Source organism: Sciurus vulgaris (assembly GCF_902686455.1).
Source record: "Sciurus vulgaris genome assembly, chromosome: 12".
Taxonomy (NCBI): Eukaryota; Metazoa; Chordata; class Mammalia; order Rodentia; family Sciuridae; genus Sciurus; species Sciurus vulgaris.
In genome coordinates this window covers 101,563,650-101,581,748 of record NC_136473.1, presented here as the reverse complement: position 1 = coordinate 101,581,748, position 18,099 = coordinate 101,563,650, and the positions used below count along the sequence as shown (strand labels likewise).

The window sequence follows — 18,099 nt, the reverse complement described above, 5'->3', positions numbered from 1 at the left end:
TTATTATAGCTCAAGTGAGGTGATGCCTGTGCATAAGAATTGAAGAGATTTAGCAATTGGTAAACAATAATAAAATATGTATTATATAAAATTCCCTTTACTGGTTATACATTTTTTTCCAACCTTGAGGGTTGCCCTATGTATGTTAACTTTTGGCATGAACTCATTCTTCTTCTTTTTTTTTTTTTTTTTTTTTAAGTTTATTTTTCAGACTGCATTTTGATTCATTGTACACAAATGGGATACAACTTTTCAATTCTGTGGTTGTACACAATGTACATTCACACCATTCATGTAATCTTCATGTTTAGTGAAATGATAACAATAACTTCTTGAGCTAATTATTAACAAATGCTAAGTAAACTAGCCTCCTCTCACTATTAGATTTGGTGGACCTATTATTTACAAACTCTCATTTTGGAGGAAATGAGATTTAAAACAACTATTTTTTATAATACATAAAACAAAAATGTTTCCTTAGGTACAACAAAAAATACTCTTGAAAATTGAAATTGTTAAGAAGTTTTTCAGATATATAAAATAGCCATGGTCATTTTAAAAAGTTAGCAAATTCTGGTTAATCAAAAGAAAATAAGCATGATCATCCTACTACCTGAATAACTGTTAATATTTCTGTATATAGATTTTGAGACTCTTATAGAGAGAATAATTTTAAACAAACTGGGATTATAGTTTCATTTTTGAAATATAATTTTTTTATCTAACAAAATGTGGACATTTTGCCTTAACATTAAATGTATTTTATATTATTTAAAAGTCACTGTATGTGAGCAGTAGTTCTCAAGTTTAAATAAACAACTTTATTCTAATTTTTTTTGTGTAGAAGTATAGTAGTCCATGTAGTAGACATGTTATTAATTTAACCAGTCAGTAATGTTTTTGCTCTTTTAAACTGTTACAATAAATCTTATGATTTATCTTTGCACATATTGACAGTAGTTTCCTTAAGATATTCCCAAAAAGAATTGCTGTTAAGGTATATGCAGAGTGTTAAGATGTTTGTATGTGTTGCCAAATCTTTTTCCAGAAAAGTTGTTCCAGTTGTATACACTAAACAGCACCAGGAATGATGACTTTCACCTCTGCAGTACTAGCTATTATCAAGTTCTTTTCATCTTAACTAGAAGAATTTTGCCCTCTATAATTTTGGCATTATTTTTCTTTTTCAAATTTCATTGACATTTTTTCTAACATTTTTCTCTTTTACATGTTTAATTATGAAATATTTCATGAATATGGAATATGGTAGAAAATAATATGGAAACCATTATTTCTGCTTCCCTCTCTTTCATTATGAGCTCACTTGCCATCTTTGTAAAGTGCATACTTTAGTATTCCATTAACTTTAGGTCTTTCATGTAAACCATGTATTAATCTGAAAAGGTTTTTATTTCAACTCTTGACTTTTGAATGATATTTCAACTGAGTGGAGAGTTTTTAATTTGATCATTGTTTTTCCTGAGTGGTTCGAAAGTTAACTCTTTTATTGTAATCTGACCTCTCTTCTTGCTCTTAAGAAATCTACTTGCGTAGTCCTTTATAGGGAATTGGTCTTTTCTTTTGGGTTTCCATTTAAGATTTTATGAGTGTGCGTATTTTATTATTCCTCTGGTTGTGTTTAGATGTGGATATATTTATTAATCCTGCTTTAAACTCATTGTGCTTACTGAATCTATAAAATTCATATCTTTACTCAATTCTGAAAATTTTGCAGCTATGGCTTCTTTTGCTGTTGTTTTTTAAACATAGTCCAAGAGTTTTCCAAATTTTATTTATAAGCAATATTTGTATATTGTAGTTCAAAAGGAAAAAAACCAAGAGAACACAGGTTCTCTTTTGAACATGTTTAACTTGAGATATCTAATAGACATCCAAGTGACAATATTGATTAGGCAATCACATGTTTGAGTCTGAAGTTCAAGCAAGAGTCCTCTACCACTGAGCCACACCCCCAGCCTCTGTCTTTGAACTCTGATAAAAACTATTCTAACAAGTGTGAGGTGATATCTCATTGTGGTTTTAGTTTGCATTTCCCTAATGACTAATGATGCTCAGCATCTTTTGTATGTACCTATTGGGCATCGGTTGATGTTTGTTCAGATACCTGGCCCATTATTTAATTAGGTTTTTGTTTTCTTACTGAGTGATGGTCCTTATATATTTAGAATTTTAACCCCTTATCAGACGCATGGCTTGCAAATGTTTTCTCCCATTTTATGTTTTGTCTCTTCGTTAATCATTTCCTTTGTGGAACAGAAGCAGCATTTTAGTTTGATGCAATCCCATTTGTTTTTATTTGCTTTGTGTTCTTGGGATCAAATCCAAAATATCATTGCCAGACCAATTTTACAGAATTTTCCCCCTCTTTTTTCTTCTAATAGTTTCAGGACTTATAGTTAAGTCTTTAATTCAATTAATTTCATTTTTGTAACTAGTGTGAGATAAGGGTTCAGTGTCAGTTTTCTGTATGTGGATCACCATTTTTCCCAACACTATTTATTGAAGAAATTGTCTTTTCCTCCTCATGTATTCTTGGCACTTTTGTCAAAAACCAATTGACCATCATTCCCTAGTACACACCCACTCCCCTCCACCTCACCCCCGTAAAAATCAACTGCCTGTAAATGTGTGGATTTGTTTCTGGACTTTCTATCCTTTTCCATTGGTCAGCATGTCTGTTTTTATGCCAGTACCATGTTGTTTTTATTACAGTTTCTTTAGAATGTATTTTTGGTTTTTAATTTTTTTTTATTTTTTAATGTAATTTTTTTTAAAGTCAGGTAATGCAATGCTTCTGTCTTTGTGGCTTTTTCCCTGCTTCAGTTTGTTTTGGCTACTTTGAGTCTTGTGATTCTGTATAGATTCAAACCTTCAAGCCTCAAGTTTTTAGTTCTACAGATATTTATTTATTTATTTATTTAACTTATTTATTTTTTTTGCGGTGCTGGGGATTAAACCCAGGGCCTTGTGCTTGCAAGGCAAGCACTCTACCAACTGAGTTATCTCCCCAGCCCTCTACAGATATTTTAACAACATTGACACAGGTGCTTTAAAATGAATTGGAAATCATAATCTAGAGCTTATATATTTATTATCATTAAGTTTGAAATACTGATTATCCTATGAATAGGACACTGGGACAATATAGTATCATCACATGTAGTACACTGCAGATATCTCTTGAAATCCAACAAATTTATGATATCAGCCTTGTCTTTGTTCACAAATTAAATAATCCATGCATTTATAATATACATCTCAATTATTTGAGTGAGAAAAGGCCAATACCATTTTTTAACCTCTAATAGAAGTGGAATGTTTGGAAACCAAGCAGTCATGTTTATCCACCCCACCACTGAAATTGTTATAGGTCCCACTACCTTTGGTTGAGGCACATTGGCTCTGCTCTTTCCATCGTTGAACTTTGCTGAGGGGTTCTACCGTATCATAGTTCATATCAACAAAGTCACATTTATTCCCTAATCATTTTATAATATAATGAGGATTTCATTATTTGTATCAAACCTATAATCATTTGGCCCTCTTCCTTGATTTTTCTTCCGTGTTGTCAGTTTCAGAGGAGACTTTTAAGGTCTGTTTTCCCTCATGGTGTCTGCAGCTTGTAATCCGATATTTTTTTTTTTTAATTTTATTAAAAATATTTTTTTTAATTTTAATTAAAAATCATAAATTTACATAGGGCAATGTTGTTTGATTCATTTTGTTATTTTTTTCCCTTCCCCCCTCCCCTCCCACCCCTCTTTTCCCTCTATACATTCCTTTCTTCCTCATTCTTACCACCCTCCTTATCCCTAACCCTAAACCTAAACCTAACCCTAACCCTAAACCTAACCCTAACCCTAACACTAACCCCTCCTCTCGCCCCCCCCCCCGTATGACCTCATCCGCTTATCAGTGAGATCATTCGCCCTTTAGTTTTTTGAGATTGGCTTATCTCACTTAGCATGATATCCTCCAATTTCATCCATTTGCCTGTGAATGCCATGATTTTGTCATTCCTCATGGTGGAGTAATATTCCATTGTATATATATGCCACAGTTTCTTTATCCATTCATCAACTGAAGGGCATCTGGGTTGGTTCCACAATCTGGTTATAGTGATTGAGCAGCTATGAACATTGATGTGGCTGTATCTCTGTAGTATGCTGATTTTAAGTCCTTTGGGTATAGGCCAAGGAGTGGGATAGCTGGGTCAAATGGTGGTTCCATTCCAAGCTTTCTGAGGAATCTCCATACTGCTTTCCAGAGTGGCTGCACTAGTTTGCAACCCCACCAGCAATGTATGAGTGTACCTTTTTCCCCACATCCTCGCCAACACCTATTGTTGCTTATGTTCTTGATAATCGCCATTCTATTTGGGGTGAGATGAAATCTTAGGGTGGTTTTGATTTGCATTTCTCTTATTACTAGAGATGTTGAACATTTTTTCATATATCTGTTGATTGCTTGTACATCTTCTTCTGTGAAGTGTCTGTTCATTTCCTTAGCCCATTTGTTGATTGGATTATTTGTATTCTTGGTGTAGAGTTTTTTGAGTTCTTTATAGATTCGGGATATTAGCGCTCTATCTGAAGTATGATTGGCAAAGATATTCTCCCTCTCTGTAGGCTCTCTCTTCACATTACTGATGGTTTCCTTTGCTGAGAGAAAGCTTTTTAGTTTGAATCTATCCCAGTTGTTGATTCTTGCTTTTATTTCTTGGGCTATGGGAATCCTGTTAAGGAAGTCTGCTCCTAAGCCAACAAGTTGAAGGTTTGGGCCTACTTTTTCTTCTATAAGATGCAGGGTCTCTGGTCTGATTCCGAGGTCCTTGATCCATTGTAAGTTGAGTTTTGTGCAGGGTGAGAGATAAGGGTTTAATTTCATCCTGTTGCATATGGTTTTCCAGTTTTCCCAGCACCATTTGTTGAAGAGGCTATCTTTTCTCCATTGCATATTTTTGGCCCCTTTGTCTAGTATGAGAAAATTGTATTTATTTGGGTTTGTGTCCGTGTCCTCTATTCTGTACCATTGATCTACCTGTCTATTTTGGTACCAATACCATGCCGTTTTTGTTACTATTGCTTTGTAATAGAGTTGAAGATCTGGTATTGCCATACCCCCTGCTTCTACTGAGGATTGCTTTAGCTATTCTGGATTTCTTATTCTTCCAGATGAATTTCATAATTGCTTGCTCTATTTCTGTAAGGTACATCATTGGGATTTTAATTGGAATTGCATTGAATCTATATAGCACTTTTGGTAGTATGGCCATTTTGACAATATTAATTCTTCCTATCCATGAACATTTTCAAAGGTATGCCAACAAGTCATAAACAGTTAATAAATTGTTGGAAAAAAAGCATGATTGTTGATTCTTTACCACTTCAAGCATTTGTAGAACTACCTGACTCCCAGGCAAAAGATCATCCTTGGGTCCTTCTCAAGCAGTTTCTCAGAAAAACAAATCAAAGTTATAGCAACATCCTTATAACTCCACACAGTGCCCAGAATCATGACCAAGTCTTATGGGCTTCTCTCCTGTAAATCGTTTTAGCAAATTCTGTCCATAATATCTGATAATCATATTACCCATGTTTCATCCAGTTAGCATAAAGAACTATTTTCACTAGTTCTTTACACTGTCTATAGCTTGTGGAAACTAACCAGATATGGTGCAATACCCACAGATTACCAACAGAAGGTGGCATTTATTACCCACCTTATTATCATCAATGACTAACAAAACAAGAGCACCGAAGCAGCAAAAGCTGTCTCTCAGTAGAGTTTCAGCCTCAGCCAATTTGTGGCTTGTGACATAGGATCATGGAGAATAAGTACTCTTGTCTCATTTCTGGAAGTGCCTTCCATTGGGCAAGTTCAGAGAGAAAACCTGGTCCTTAACAGTCAGCCTCTTAGAACTCAAGGTAGGATAGAGAGGGGCAAAGATGAATTTTGATGTACAAACTGAGAATGGGGCAGGTGGGTTTCATTTCTGCATCCCAGAATGTCTATGGTAGTACACTGCAAATTACTTTGAGGTATACATTGTCCCAGTATCCCATCTATAGGACAGGTATTTTCCACCATTAATAATTTGAAATATAGTGCATTCCCCAAAATAAAATGATAAATACTTTCATGAATGCATTTCTTATATTTTATATCAGTTTATGCACATAGTATCTTAGTTGAACATTTAGTAGTAACTTTTGGGCCATTTTCAAAATGAATTTTAAAATATTTTAAAACATTCTAATTACCCTATTGTCTCAAAAGAATAGACCTCTACAAACATGATGATTATTTCAAAGTTACTGTAAGTGTGTTGCTCAATTTAAGTTTTTATAGATGTTCCACGTCTGGAACAATGAGACAAAATGAGTTAAGGATTTTTTTTCTTATTTCAGTGAAAAAAACTGATATTGGAATTTTGATTGGGATAGTATTGAATCTATAGATCGCTTTGAGTACTATGGACATTTTTACATTATTCCAGTCATGAAAATGGATTATCCTTCCATTTATTCGTGTTTTCTTTAAATTCTTTCATCAGTGTTTTATAATTTTCAACTTACAGGTCTTTCTCCTCCTTGATTAAATATACATTTAAGTTTTGTTTCTGTTGTAAATGGGATCGTTTTCTTAATTTATTTTATTAGTGTATAGAAATTTTGTAGGTTGAATTTTGTACCCTGAAACTGTACTGAATTTATCAGTTTTCACAGGGTTTTTTGGGTGGATCTTTAGTTCTTCTGATCATGTCATCAGTAAATAGAGACTTTTTCACTTCTTCCTCTTGCCTAGTTGCTGTGGGTAGGACTTCTAGTACAGTGTTGAAGAGAAGTGGTAAGTGTGTCTCCTGATCTCACCCTGATCTGAGAGAAGAGCTCTCACTTACAGCTCTGGGTTCATCATGTGGGGCCTTGACTGTGAAGTACATTCCCTCTACCTCTAATCTCTTCAGAGTTTATATCATGAAAGGGAGGGTGTTGAATTTTGTCAGATGATTTTTCCGCATTTATTGACATGATCATATGATTTTCATCCTTTATTTTGTTAATGTGACATATTGTATTTACTGATTTTTTTAATATGTAAAACTGTCCTTCCATCACAGAAATAAATCTCACTTGATCATGAGCTGTGATTCTCTTATAAAACTAAAGCTTTTTTTTTTTTTAGTTGTAGATGGACACAATACCTTTATTTTAGGTATTTATTTTTATGCAATGCTGAGGATCAAACCCAGTGCCTTATGTGTGCTAGGCAAGGGGTCTGCCACTGAGCCACAACCCCAGCCCTTATCAAACTAAATCTTAATTGCCCTTTTAAAATTCTTGTAATGTGATTAATTATTATACCAAACATTTCTTAATAAACGGTTGCTTCTTTCAGATTAAGAAAATACATATTTTGACTGTTGCTTAGGTCCTTATTTGAAGTGATTAGAATACAGAGAGGGATTTTTAGATATAAATACCTCTGCTAACAAGAAAGAAAGATCTTTCCTCCAGCTCTAGTTGTCATTAACTTTTTTATGTCCTTTATATATACTGGCCTTAGAAAATCTTCCTACTAGTGGTATAATTGCACTTAACATGACAAAACCTGTTATAAAATCACCTAATGACTGAATCCTCTTTATAATTTGTGATCTGCTAAGATTCTTGTCAGCTGCTGAATTTTTGCTTATCACTAATAAGCTGTTTCTCATGGTAAGCCTAAATTGGTTTTCACACAGTTACAGTTTTCTATACCCTTTTGAAGAACCTATCATGTTTCACTAGGGTCTTTACTCCCTATTAAAATATTGATATTCTTTCTCACGTCTGATGTGGTTTTGAGCCTCTTCAGCATTATCTTCTCTTCATTAGGTGTTCCTCTTCAAATACAGTGCTCACAGATGGACCTAATGACGCATGCTTGTAATCCCAGCTACTCAGGAGGCTGAGGCAGGAGGATCACAAGTTCAAAGCCAGCCTCAGCAATTTAGCAAGGCCCTAAGCAACTTAGCGAGACCCTGTCTCAAAATAAAAAGGGCTGGGGATGTGGCTCAGTGCTTAAGCGTCCCTTGGGTTCATTTCCTGGTACCAAAAAACAAATAAACCTCAAACTGTTTAAAATCAAAGACATCCTTTCAATATTCAATAAAATATCTGTATATTGGATAGTTATGTAGCATCTTCTGTTTGCACTGTCCTGCTCACTAGGAAATTGTAAATAAACAAAGAATTCTTGGGGAGCTCACAACCTAGTGGGAGAGTAGATACACAGAATACATTTCAGTGTGGTAATTGCTGTAATGGAATAGAAGCAGGTTCGAATGGGAGTACAGTGGAAAGCTCCTGTGCCCTCCAGGCAGAGGCTTCCTTCCAGGTTACAGCTGTCCTTTAGTCAAAAAGTGAAAATCCACCTAACACCTTTTTTCTCTTTCCCCATCTTGTTCCCAAGGGCTGGTGTAAGATCCTGGCATCTGCCTGCTAAAATCAGCCTGTGTATTCTGTTTACCATTTCTCCAGTCCACCAGCCTATTCCCTGTCAGAAGAAAAGAAAGGAAGTTATTGTTAGTCTGACTTTAAATGTAATTTATTTATTTACATGCTTTATATTTACACACACACACACACACACCTCTGCAGTAGTATATGTGTAATAGAGTTTGATAAACTGTGAACACTAGAAATAAAAAAATAGAGGCAGATTTGCAAACTTAGAAATTCCTTCATTGTTATCATTGAAATTACAAGTTTGGCTTTGAACTTTCTGATAACCAGAGCAGAAAGGAAAACATCATATAGTTCTCACTGAGAAAGAAACTATTCCTTTTCTTTCTTTTTTTCAAGTGTGAAAAGGTTTTCCTTAGAATACCATTCCCTAAATTTTGTTTTTGTTGTGTTTTGTTTTGGGGTTTTTTTGAGGGTTTTTTGGTACTGGGGATTGAACTCAGGGGCACTTAACCACTGAGCCACATCCCCAGCCGTAAGTGCAACTTTGGGCAAACAGATTCACTGAGGATATGAAGTCATTTGTGCATACCCTCCTCAGCTTTCCCAAACCAGTTCTCTCATCCCCAGTTTGAGATGTGTCAGGTTGTTTTTATAGCTCCCTTCAGTCTCTTGGTAGGTTGGTAGGTATTTCTTACACATCCACACAACGTAATCCTATGGAAGTAAATCTAGGAAACACGAGTTAAACAAGTGTCTTTACTGGTGACCTCTCTTTAATAGGCTGAGTACATTGTAAATCTCCCAGAGGGAGTTCTCTTAAACTTATTTGGCTGTAGAACCCCTTTTTGATGGCACCATCTGTTCTGTGGAGCGTAAATTAGGAAATAGAGGACTAAATATGTACATACCCCTCAAACAACCGTCCTCAAAAAGAAGGAATATGACAGCACCTTGAAATATGTTTGTCAGCCCCAGCTAAGGGTAACATATTAGACAATACATTCCTCTCCTCTCCTCTTCTCTTCTCTCCCCTGCCCTCCCTTCCCCTCCCCTCCTCTTCTCTCCTCTCTCTCTCTCTCTCTCTCTCTCTCTCACATCTCAGGATGATGTGGTCTCTTTCTCCCAAGTCTTCTCATTTTCTTATAATGAAACCAGAGTACTAGTTCCCCACACTGCCTTTTTTGAGATGAAACTATGATTGGTGCAAACCAAGATCTTGTTGTCACTTGCCAGCTTGTTTAGACTTCTGATTAGGACCCCTGCCACAGAAATTAACTTTGCTGAATTTGTGACTAGATCAAGGTTTGCCATTACTTTATACCTGGCCTCCATCCCATTTAGAATGTATAAGAAACCTAACATATTTCTTTTTGTAAAGTCATGTTTTAAAGTGTATTATAAATAAGCAATACATCTTGAACCATTATTTCTATTTTGATTAGTTTTCACTTAACTAGGAACTCCCAAATTATAAAATGCAAAAAGAGCAAGTGTTATACCAGTGATTTTTTTAAAAATAAACTCAAGCAGTATTACATTTTAAAATATACTAATGAATAATAAATGTTATCAATTTAGAATCATATGCAGTATTTGTTTTGGATATACTCATAATTGTAAATTTCTTGTATCTAACTTTTGTCTTCTTTTCCTCTCAAATTCCTGTGCATATACCATTATATTAGCATAGACGACATACTTAAAATCTGTAATATCTATAAAATACAGGAATATTGTCAAATTGAAATGTAGTTTTGAAGCCATTTTTATTTTATTCTGCATTTGAGTTTTTTAAGCTCTTTGCAGTTTTAAAAGGAATATTGACAATAGCATATAAATCACTGTTTTTCTCTGACTTATTTCCTTGAGCTATATTCCCATGGATGTGAGTACAAAGTCAGCAAACAAAATTAATTTCCTAACTTGTGTGTGACCAGGATTTTCCAACTTCTTTGTCTTCTAAACTCTAGGTACAGGAACTCCATGAGGAGGAGGCACAGTGGGTGAACTATGATGAGGACGAGTTGTGTGTGAAGATGCAGCTGGCGGATGGGATCTTTGAGACCTTGATCAAAGATACTATTGATGTTCTGAATCAGATCAGTGAAAAACAGGGGAGAATGCTTCTTGTGTGACATCTTGCAAATAAATTGAACACTGAGTGCTAACATGAGTCCTGGGCCTTTCTGCCTCCTGATAGACACCCCATCTCCATCATAGCAAGAGTGCTTCCGGACCTTGCAACTGTTCTTATGGACTGCTGGTTTAGAACTCATGAGACAATGCAGTATATCTGGTATTACAGCCTTTGCCTTTAGAGACTGTCCACTGGATCACTTGGTTATTTTTGATGGGCAGGGTCACACTCCTGATGTTGAGACACAGTGTAACCCTATACCTCTTGTTAGCACCCTTACTAGATCTCTGAAGAGGGCTGAGAACACCAGACGTACCTCTGAGCTTAGACAAGGGTGTCACTCCTTGAGTCTGCAGTGAGGCAAGCAAGATGTATAGATCAATCCATCATATTTATTTTTGAAATGTAATCCTGGTCTATACCTACCATGAAAGTCATAAATGGACATTATAGTATTAAACAGTATTAAACTCTTAACCACTTCTAAAATAGGCATGTTTAGTGTCTGCCTATTTCACTTTCTGAAGTTTATTCCATTGCTTTTTGAAGACCATTTCCTTGCATTATTGCAGTTGAGCAGCACCAAGTGGACTGTGAAGTTAACAGAAATAAATGGTAGCCTTGCTTTCTGAGCACCACCTAAAGAACTGTAAACCTTTGCATATACTTATGTTTCCTGTCTGGGCATGAAAACAGAGAAATGCCCCCACTGAAGACTGGCTCAAAGGACTGCTGCAGGGCTGGTTCCTCTGCCCCTTGTCTTACCCCTGCACTTTTCTTACTCGTCCTGAACCTCTACCAGCTGCTCCCAGAATCAGATACTCAGGACCATCTCAGGCATCCAGGCATGGCAAAAGTGGAAATAATTCATTTTGGCCTTCAAACTTTCAACTCCCATCTCTCCCCAAGAAGTCAGAGACGCTGTTACTTGAATGATTTAGGAAATGAGTGTGTGCACCAAAGACAAAAAGATATTGTCTGTAGTTTGTGTGCTTGTTTTGCTCTATGGAACTTTTTTTTAATTTATTTTAAGATAAATTATTAAGTTGAAAATGTGTATCCCTATTCAGAAGTGGGATTCTTCTCGTAATAGTTAAATCTCTGTCTTGAAGCTTCTATGGTTCATAGTCTTTGCACAGGAAACCTATGGTTTTAACAAACCCATACATATATGGAAGAAGTCAGTTAAATTCATTGAAAAGAAGATGAGCTTTTCCAAGATCAACTGCAGTAACCGGAATGGAATAAATGATTTAAAGGCACTGTAAAATTTAATTCTGCCTCTCTCGCAGCATTGCTTCTCACAACTATTACCTGTATCTGAAACAAATCAAGACTCCAGCTGCTACATTCGAGCATACAAGATGCTCTCCTGGGACCTCAGTACCTGCCTTCCTGCCTGGTTCCTCTGAATCAGTCCCCTCCCTCTTCACGTAATCTAGAAGAATGTGGATAATCTTAGGCGTGAATGTAAATGCCTTAACCTTGAAGGTCCTGATTAGAAGCATGGTATAAAACATCCACTGGATTCATAGTTAACAAATATCCTGGAATGTTCTAGCTTCAAAATGTGTTAGAAAAACCCCAAAGATGGTATAATCTTTTCAGTGTGCACGTTTGTTCATTTCTGCATCTTTCCTCCACACTTGCCTTTACGTCTTAAGTGTCTCACTATGCACACATCCGTTCATCTTCAGTTTCACCCTGTCATTACAAGAAACTTCCTGAAGTAATCATTGGAATATTTGCATTTTGCACAATGACTGGTGTGATAGCTCTTGACAAATAAGGAAAGCACTGAAATATTGTGATTGGGTCTGGGGAAATGCTCAGATTGATGTATTACCAGCATTTCTTCTGGGCCTTTGATGTTGAGCTGTAGTCTTGTAGCCATAATGAGCAAACTGACTAAGAGAAGCAAAGGTTTCTCGGGGTTATTAACCAGTAGTGTGGAAATATTATTTTCATGTGGCCAAGGAAAAGCAAAGACATTTCTTACCACTTTGGTTACTTGGCAACAGAAACATCGTTATCAGCATCCTTTGGCTGTTTGTAGGATCACATTGTCCTTATAATACTGAAATTTTACAGCTGCTGTAAATTTTTTATAAATGAGTATCAAAGTACTATAATAGGAATCTAGTTGTTTTTCTACATCTTCATTATTTGGACCTAAAGTCAGTTTTTAATAAAAAAGTTTATCTTTTACTCTTTATGACATTGTGACTCCAGGGAAGGAGAAGAGTGCTGCTGTAAATCCATGGCAGCAGCAGTGTGGACTTGGGGTCCCGGGGAGAAATGCTGCCAAGATCGCAGCACTGGCGTCCTGCCCTCCGCCAGCTGTCTCCGCCACCCAAGAGTCCTGGGCTCCAGAAGAGAGGCAGGAGAGTCTGTCTTGTTGCTAGAAATGATCATCCATAGTTTGGGAGTAGAGAACAAAGGAATTTATAATGAACAGATTTCTTATTATTTTAATTATTTGGATCTAATTGAAGTAGGTTTATTGCTAGGGTTAGGAATGGTAAACATGGATACCCAGCCGCTCGTTCCGTACTGGGATCTTTTTAATCAAACTCTGCCTCTTAACCAAGAACCTAAAGAGTCCCTCTTTCTAGTCTTCGTTCCTTATCCCCACAACCCATCCTCTTTCGGTCTTCATAATTCCTCTAAGAAAAAGATCTTTGCATCAGCAGTAATATCTTTTAGAATAGCACTATCAGAATTTAGTAGTAACCAACATGTAGGCTTCAGATTTACTTCTGAGTCCAAAACAATTTGTGCTCTCCAGGGCAGTCGACTCTGGGTTAAATAAGTACAGGGTATAGATTCCCTCTTCAGGTCTAAACAGGAATTTTTACTCTAGGGAAAAGTGGGAAGAGCTCAAAAGTAGTTAATAAGGAAGGTAATTTGTTTTTCTTTTACCTAAAAGAAAAGAAAATTCCTTCTGTGACTACAGGTCTCTGAGAAATTATCTTTCAAAAGAGATTTCGTTGCTCATCAGAGTGTTGTGGCCTATTGATAAAAAACAATTTTGTTCACTTTCTTGTCTTGAAAAAAAAAAGTGGCCTTAGCTTTTTGCAATACTTGAATAAAGTGTGTACTCGCAAAAGAATTTCTGTAGCACAGCGTTAGAGACTCATAACTTTTCTGCAAGAAATTCAAACTTACATCTTCCTTTTACTACCTTAAAAATACTAGTGAATAAAACATTAATTCAAAGAGCAAGTGATAGAAACTACAATGATGTTTAATGCAAATTGTAGGAATTTACATGTTTACAAACCATCTTAAACTGGTTGTGCAGCAATTCAATAAAATATCTTTGTATTATAAAAATGTGAAGAAAAATGTAAACTGATGTAAAGGAGGTACTGTCATTTTAATTAACCTATGTTTAATAGCTTTTCCTTCTGGACTTTGCAAAGCCTTCTTGGTAAACACATTGCAAAGCATTCTCTGGGAGGCTTGGCCTCCTCGTGTGTACTGTACTGTGCAGACATGAAAAATAAACCCGTTTACTGTGTATGTGTAAATCGCCTGTCATCGGGCATTTCCAGCCAATAGTCACATCCAGTGCAGCTCTGCACAGAAGACTTGGGGTGTGGTTTGTAAGTATGACCTGTAAAATAACTGGGAGAAATTCCCATGTATACCTGTGTAAATAGATTTGTTAACTAAAATGTACTTTAAGAAAAGAAAATCTGTAAATAAACTGATTTATAAGTTAATTTCATGTCAGGTGTTCATCTTTTTGCTCAGAAACCAAGTTCAGAAAAGGAGTTCTCAGACAATTCAGTTCTTGTTGATTTCTCATCGGGTTGCAGGGCACTCAGGCTTGGGCAGTAGGATTGGGTGAGCTGTTCATGCTGCGTACAAGCGGTGTCGTCACTTTGACAGATGATCACTTATTCCACAGATTGCCATTTTACACCACTTCAGTGTTCTTGGCCCTGCGTTTGCTGAGTGCTAGGGAGATAGCAAAGGGGATAGACATGGTTCTTGGCCTAATGGTACTAATGAATGGAGTCTAATGAAAGCAAATCACTGAAAAATAACTTAAGGGGCTGGAGATACAGCTCAGTGGTGTTTGCCTCACGTGTGTGAGGCCCTGGGTTCTGTCCCCAATCTTGCAAAAAAATAAAAATAAATAATTTGAAAAAGCAGTGCATGACAAACTGTAACAAGTGCTGCAAAGGAAGCAAACACAGGGTTATAGACTATCTTCTGAAAGGGTAGGAGAGAGTTCCCTGGTAACTTACAACTTCGTGTTTTTTGAGATGGGGATCTCTCTCTGTCATCCACGTTGGCCTTGAACTGAGTTCACTCGATCCTGCCTCAACCTCCCAACTAACTGAGGCTGTAGGCATGGCCCACTGCACCCAGTTTATTACTTTGTTTCTAACATTAATGGGCTTCTTCTAATTCATGGCAGATGCCATTTCTCACAAAGACTTGAATTTTGTTCACCCTTCCCAAAATAACATGTATGGAAAAGTCACGCATAATTAAGTGGGCCACAGAGAAGAGCAGCCAATGGATGACTAGGCAGCGGAGGGTATAATTTATTTCTGGAAATGAGAGCTTAGAGGAGAATGGGGGCAGATGTGTAGAAGAATGAAAGAATTCCAAGGTCAGAAATGTGCAAAAAATGAATCACCTCTGGTTCAACCGATTAGAAGAAGCAACTACTCTTTAACCTAAATTCTAGATGCCTCCTGATGGCCATGCTGCTACACCTTTAACCCTTACCGAGCTGTGAACAGTAAGGAAATTCTCAGAAAACCACTGACCCCCAATGGCAGCAGATTCTAATTCTTCAACTCATGAAGAGCAGATATTCCTACCATGTGCCAGAATCTGTGGTTGGTGTTAAGGACACAATAGTAATGATCGAATCTTAAAAAAAAAAAAAGACCAGATAGCTGTAATCTTGGATCAAAATATGTGAAAATGGTAGATGGGAGGATCACAGTTGACATAACAGACAAGAATGGTGATTTCGTGGGAGAAGCGATGTCTCCAGAGAAGAATCCATGGAGCCCCTGAAGAGAGGACTTGAACTAGGGACCAGCAGGGTCCTTGGCTTACAAGACAGAAAAGAACCTCAGCACATGCCATTCAGGGGCATAGACAAGGTTTATTTAGGAAATCAGATAAACATTCAAGGGAGAATGTGAGCCATCTCAAGAGTAAGAGCTGTGTTTTGGGGGTTTCCAGCTCTTCTTTTAAAGGAGTTGGTGAGGCACGGGTATAGGGAGGTATGTGGGAATATCAGTCTGGTGATCTCAAGATGGTTGTCAATTTCAGGATCCTCAGGCTGCCGTGGTCCTTACTATCTGATCAGTAGGTAATACTGGAACGTCCCCTAAAGTATGGGTTTCTCAAAATATCGTATCTCTTAGCCAGGCATGCTGGTGCACACCTGTGATCCCAATGACCCAGAAGCCTGATCAGGAAGATCGCAAATTCAAGGCAGTCTCAGAAGGTTGCAAGACCCTGTTTCCAAAAACAAAAAAATAAAGGGACTGGGGGTATATCGCTAAGTGGTAAAGCACCCCTGTATCATTTCCCCCTTCTCGCTCTTGTTGGGAGTTTAATTAACAGTGCTCAAGGTAATTATAAGTGAATGGATTTCTAGCTTTCCCAGGAATTTGGGAGTCACTGGCCTTAGGGAGTGAGGGGCGTGGAAAAGTTTGTGGAACTTCTGAATTAAATTTCATTTCCTTGCCCTTCCCTTATGTCTCCTTTCTACCTATTTTTTAAAATTATTATTTCTTCTTGCCTTCCTCAAGAGAATACCATGGTGAGTGCCTACCAAAGAGAATACTGAGGAGAAATAAGCCAGTGCCCGACGAAGCCTAGGAGAGCTCAGAAATTGGAGGCACTGGCCGCACAGAAAAGAAGTCCAAAGCACGGAGATTGGTTCACCATGCCCTAGGTGGCCTGGTGTACCGCCAAGGGAACAGGCAGATAAGCACCTCCCAGGGAAGAACCCAGTGCATGACTCAAAGTTGCCTAGAACAGAAACTCATGCCAGGCTTAAGGGGCACAGTGCGTACTTCCAGCCAGAGGGGAAAGAGCGCGCTAGATCCCGCCCCTCGTGTTCCCTCTGTCCCCCATGGCCAGCAGCTCCACTCCATGCCTAACATGACCCAGTGGGGTGCTGCCATGGAAGGACATTCCTTCCTCTCTCCTCCATGAGGTTTAAAAGGTGGAGAAGTAGGGCCAGGCTGAAGCCACTGATGTGTGCGCTTATGAAGAAAGAGCACCATCTCTGAGTCTGAAACAGGGAAAGCTACTCCTCAGGAGATGTGCCCAGCACAGGTGGTAGGACTCTTGATCAGGAGTGTTCGGGGCCCAAGGCTTGTCCTCACATGTAGGGCAGGAAGCTACACAGGACTGCCTTTCCCTGCTGTGTACATGTGGATGCACACACGCACTGAGATGGAGAACACAGCACATCAAATCCAGGAGGACAATCTTCCACCCCAAATGCAAGGCACAGCCTGGTCAGATGGGGCCTAAAAAACTTGTGTGGATGCAGTTTTCTGGTCGGGCCTCCCTGTCATTTTAAGATAGCATTTTACCAGGGTCCTTAGGAGAACCAGACCCAGGAGGATGATCAGACCTCCGCAGAAGATAGCCTCAACCAGACTCCCATATACCTGGGATTATGGCAACCAAAGAGGCAAAACAATGAGTCTGGGGACCTGCCAGGTGTACGGCTGAAGCCTCCCTAGTGTGGGTCTTCTCCAGCTCCATTTCTACATTCCCTGCATTGCTGATATATGCACAGCAATGGGCGTCCAGCCGGAGCTGAGTGAGGGCTGTTCTGCTGTCCATCACCACTTTGTTCGGTGAGTTAGTGAGTCTGCTGGTCTTGAAATTCCAAGTCAGCGAGTCGTGGCCTCGCCATGAGGATGGGAGTGTGGGGTGCGAGGACTTCAACCTGGGAGGACGAGGCCAGCGCTGTTAGGCGACCTCCTCTCGCTGCAGCCGCGCTGACTCTTATCAGGGTGTTGTCATGCCAGGCACAGTGTGTCATGCCAGGCTCCGTAGAATGAGGGAAAAGGTAGCATTCCCACCAACCTCCCTCTCCACAAATCTCCCAAGACAAAGATGCTCTTGTCCACTGTTTCCTTGGGAATCTACTGCCCCATCGTCTGGCCCAAAACTTTCAATCCCAGTCGTCCATCCTGAGTAGGAAAGCCACATCTCAAATGAACTTGACATATCCATCATATTCCACTTGTGTTAAGGAGGGAGGGGTCTTGGGCACGACCAGCAGGACACTGTGCTCCAATGTGTGCAGTCTTCCCCAAGCTTCCAGGGTCCCACAGGAGGGCGGCACCTGAAGGTGGCATCGGAAGGACCCACTGCGGTGCAGCCGCAGCCCCAACCATATCTCCCTCAGGGAAGTGAATTATGCTAGGAGGAAAGAAAAGGCTTGGGTACGCCGAGGGTGGGATCCTGGGCGCAGCCTGGTTGGGG

General features: G+C 38.5%; 1 protein-coding gene across 7 annotated transcripts in view; it reads left to right on the top strand.

Moving 5' to 3' along the window:
- Nucleotides 1–10,639, top strand: part of CEP350 (centrosomal protein 350) — a 140,552-nt gene extending 129,913 nt beyond the window's left edge. For all 7 annotated transcript variants that reach the window (XM_079105902.1, XM_079105904.1, XM_079105903.1 and 4 more), the window contains one exon: nt 10,442–10,639. In XM_079105902.1, the coding sequence (XP_078962028.1) occupies nt 10,442–10,606 (165 nt within the window). In that variant the 3' untranslated portion in view covers nt 10,607–10,639. The remainder of the gene's footprint in view (nt 1–10,441) is intronic.
- The last annotated feature ends 7,460 nt before the right edge of the window (nt 10,640–18,099 follow it).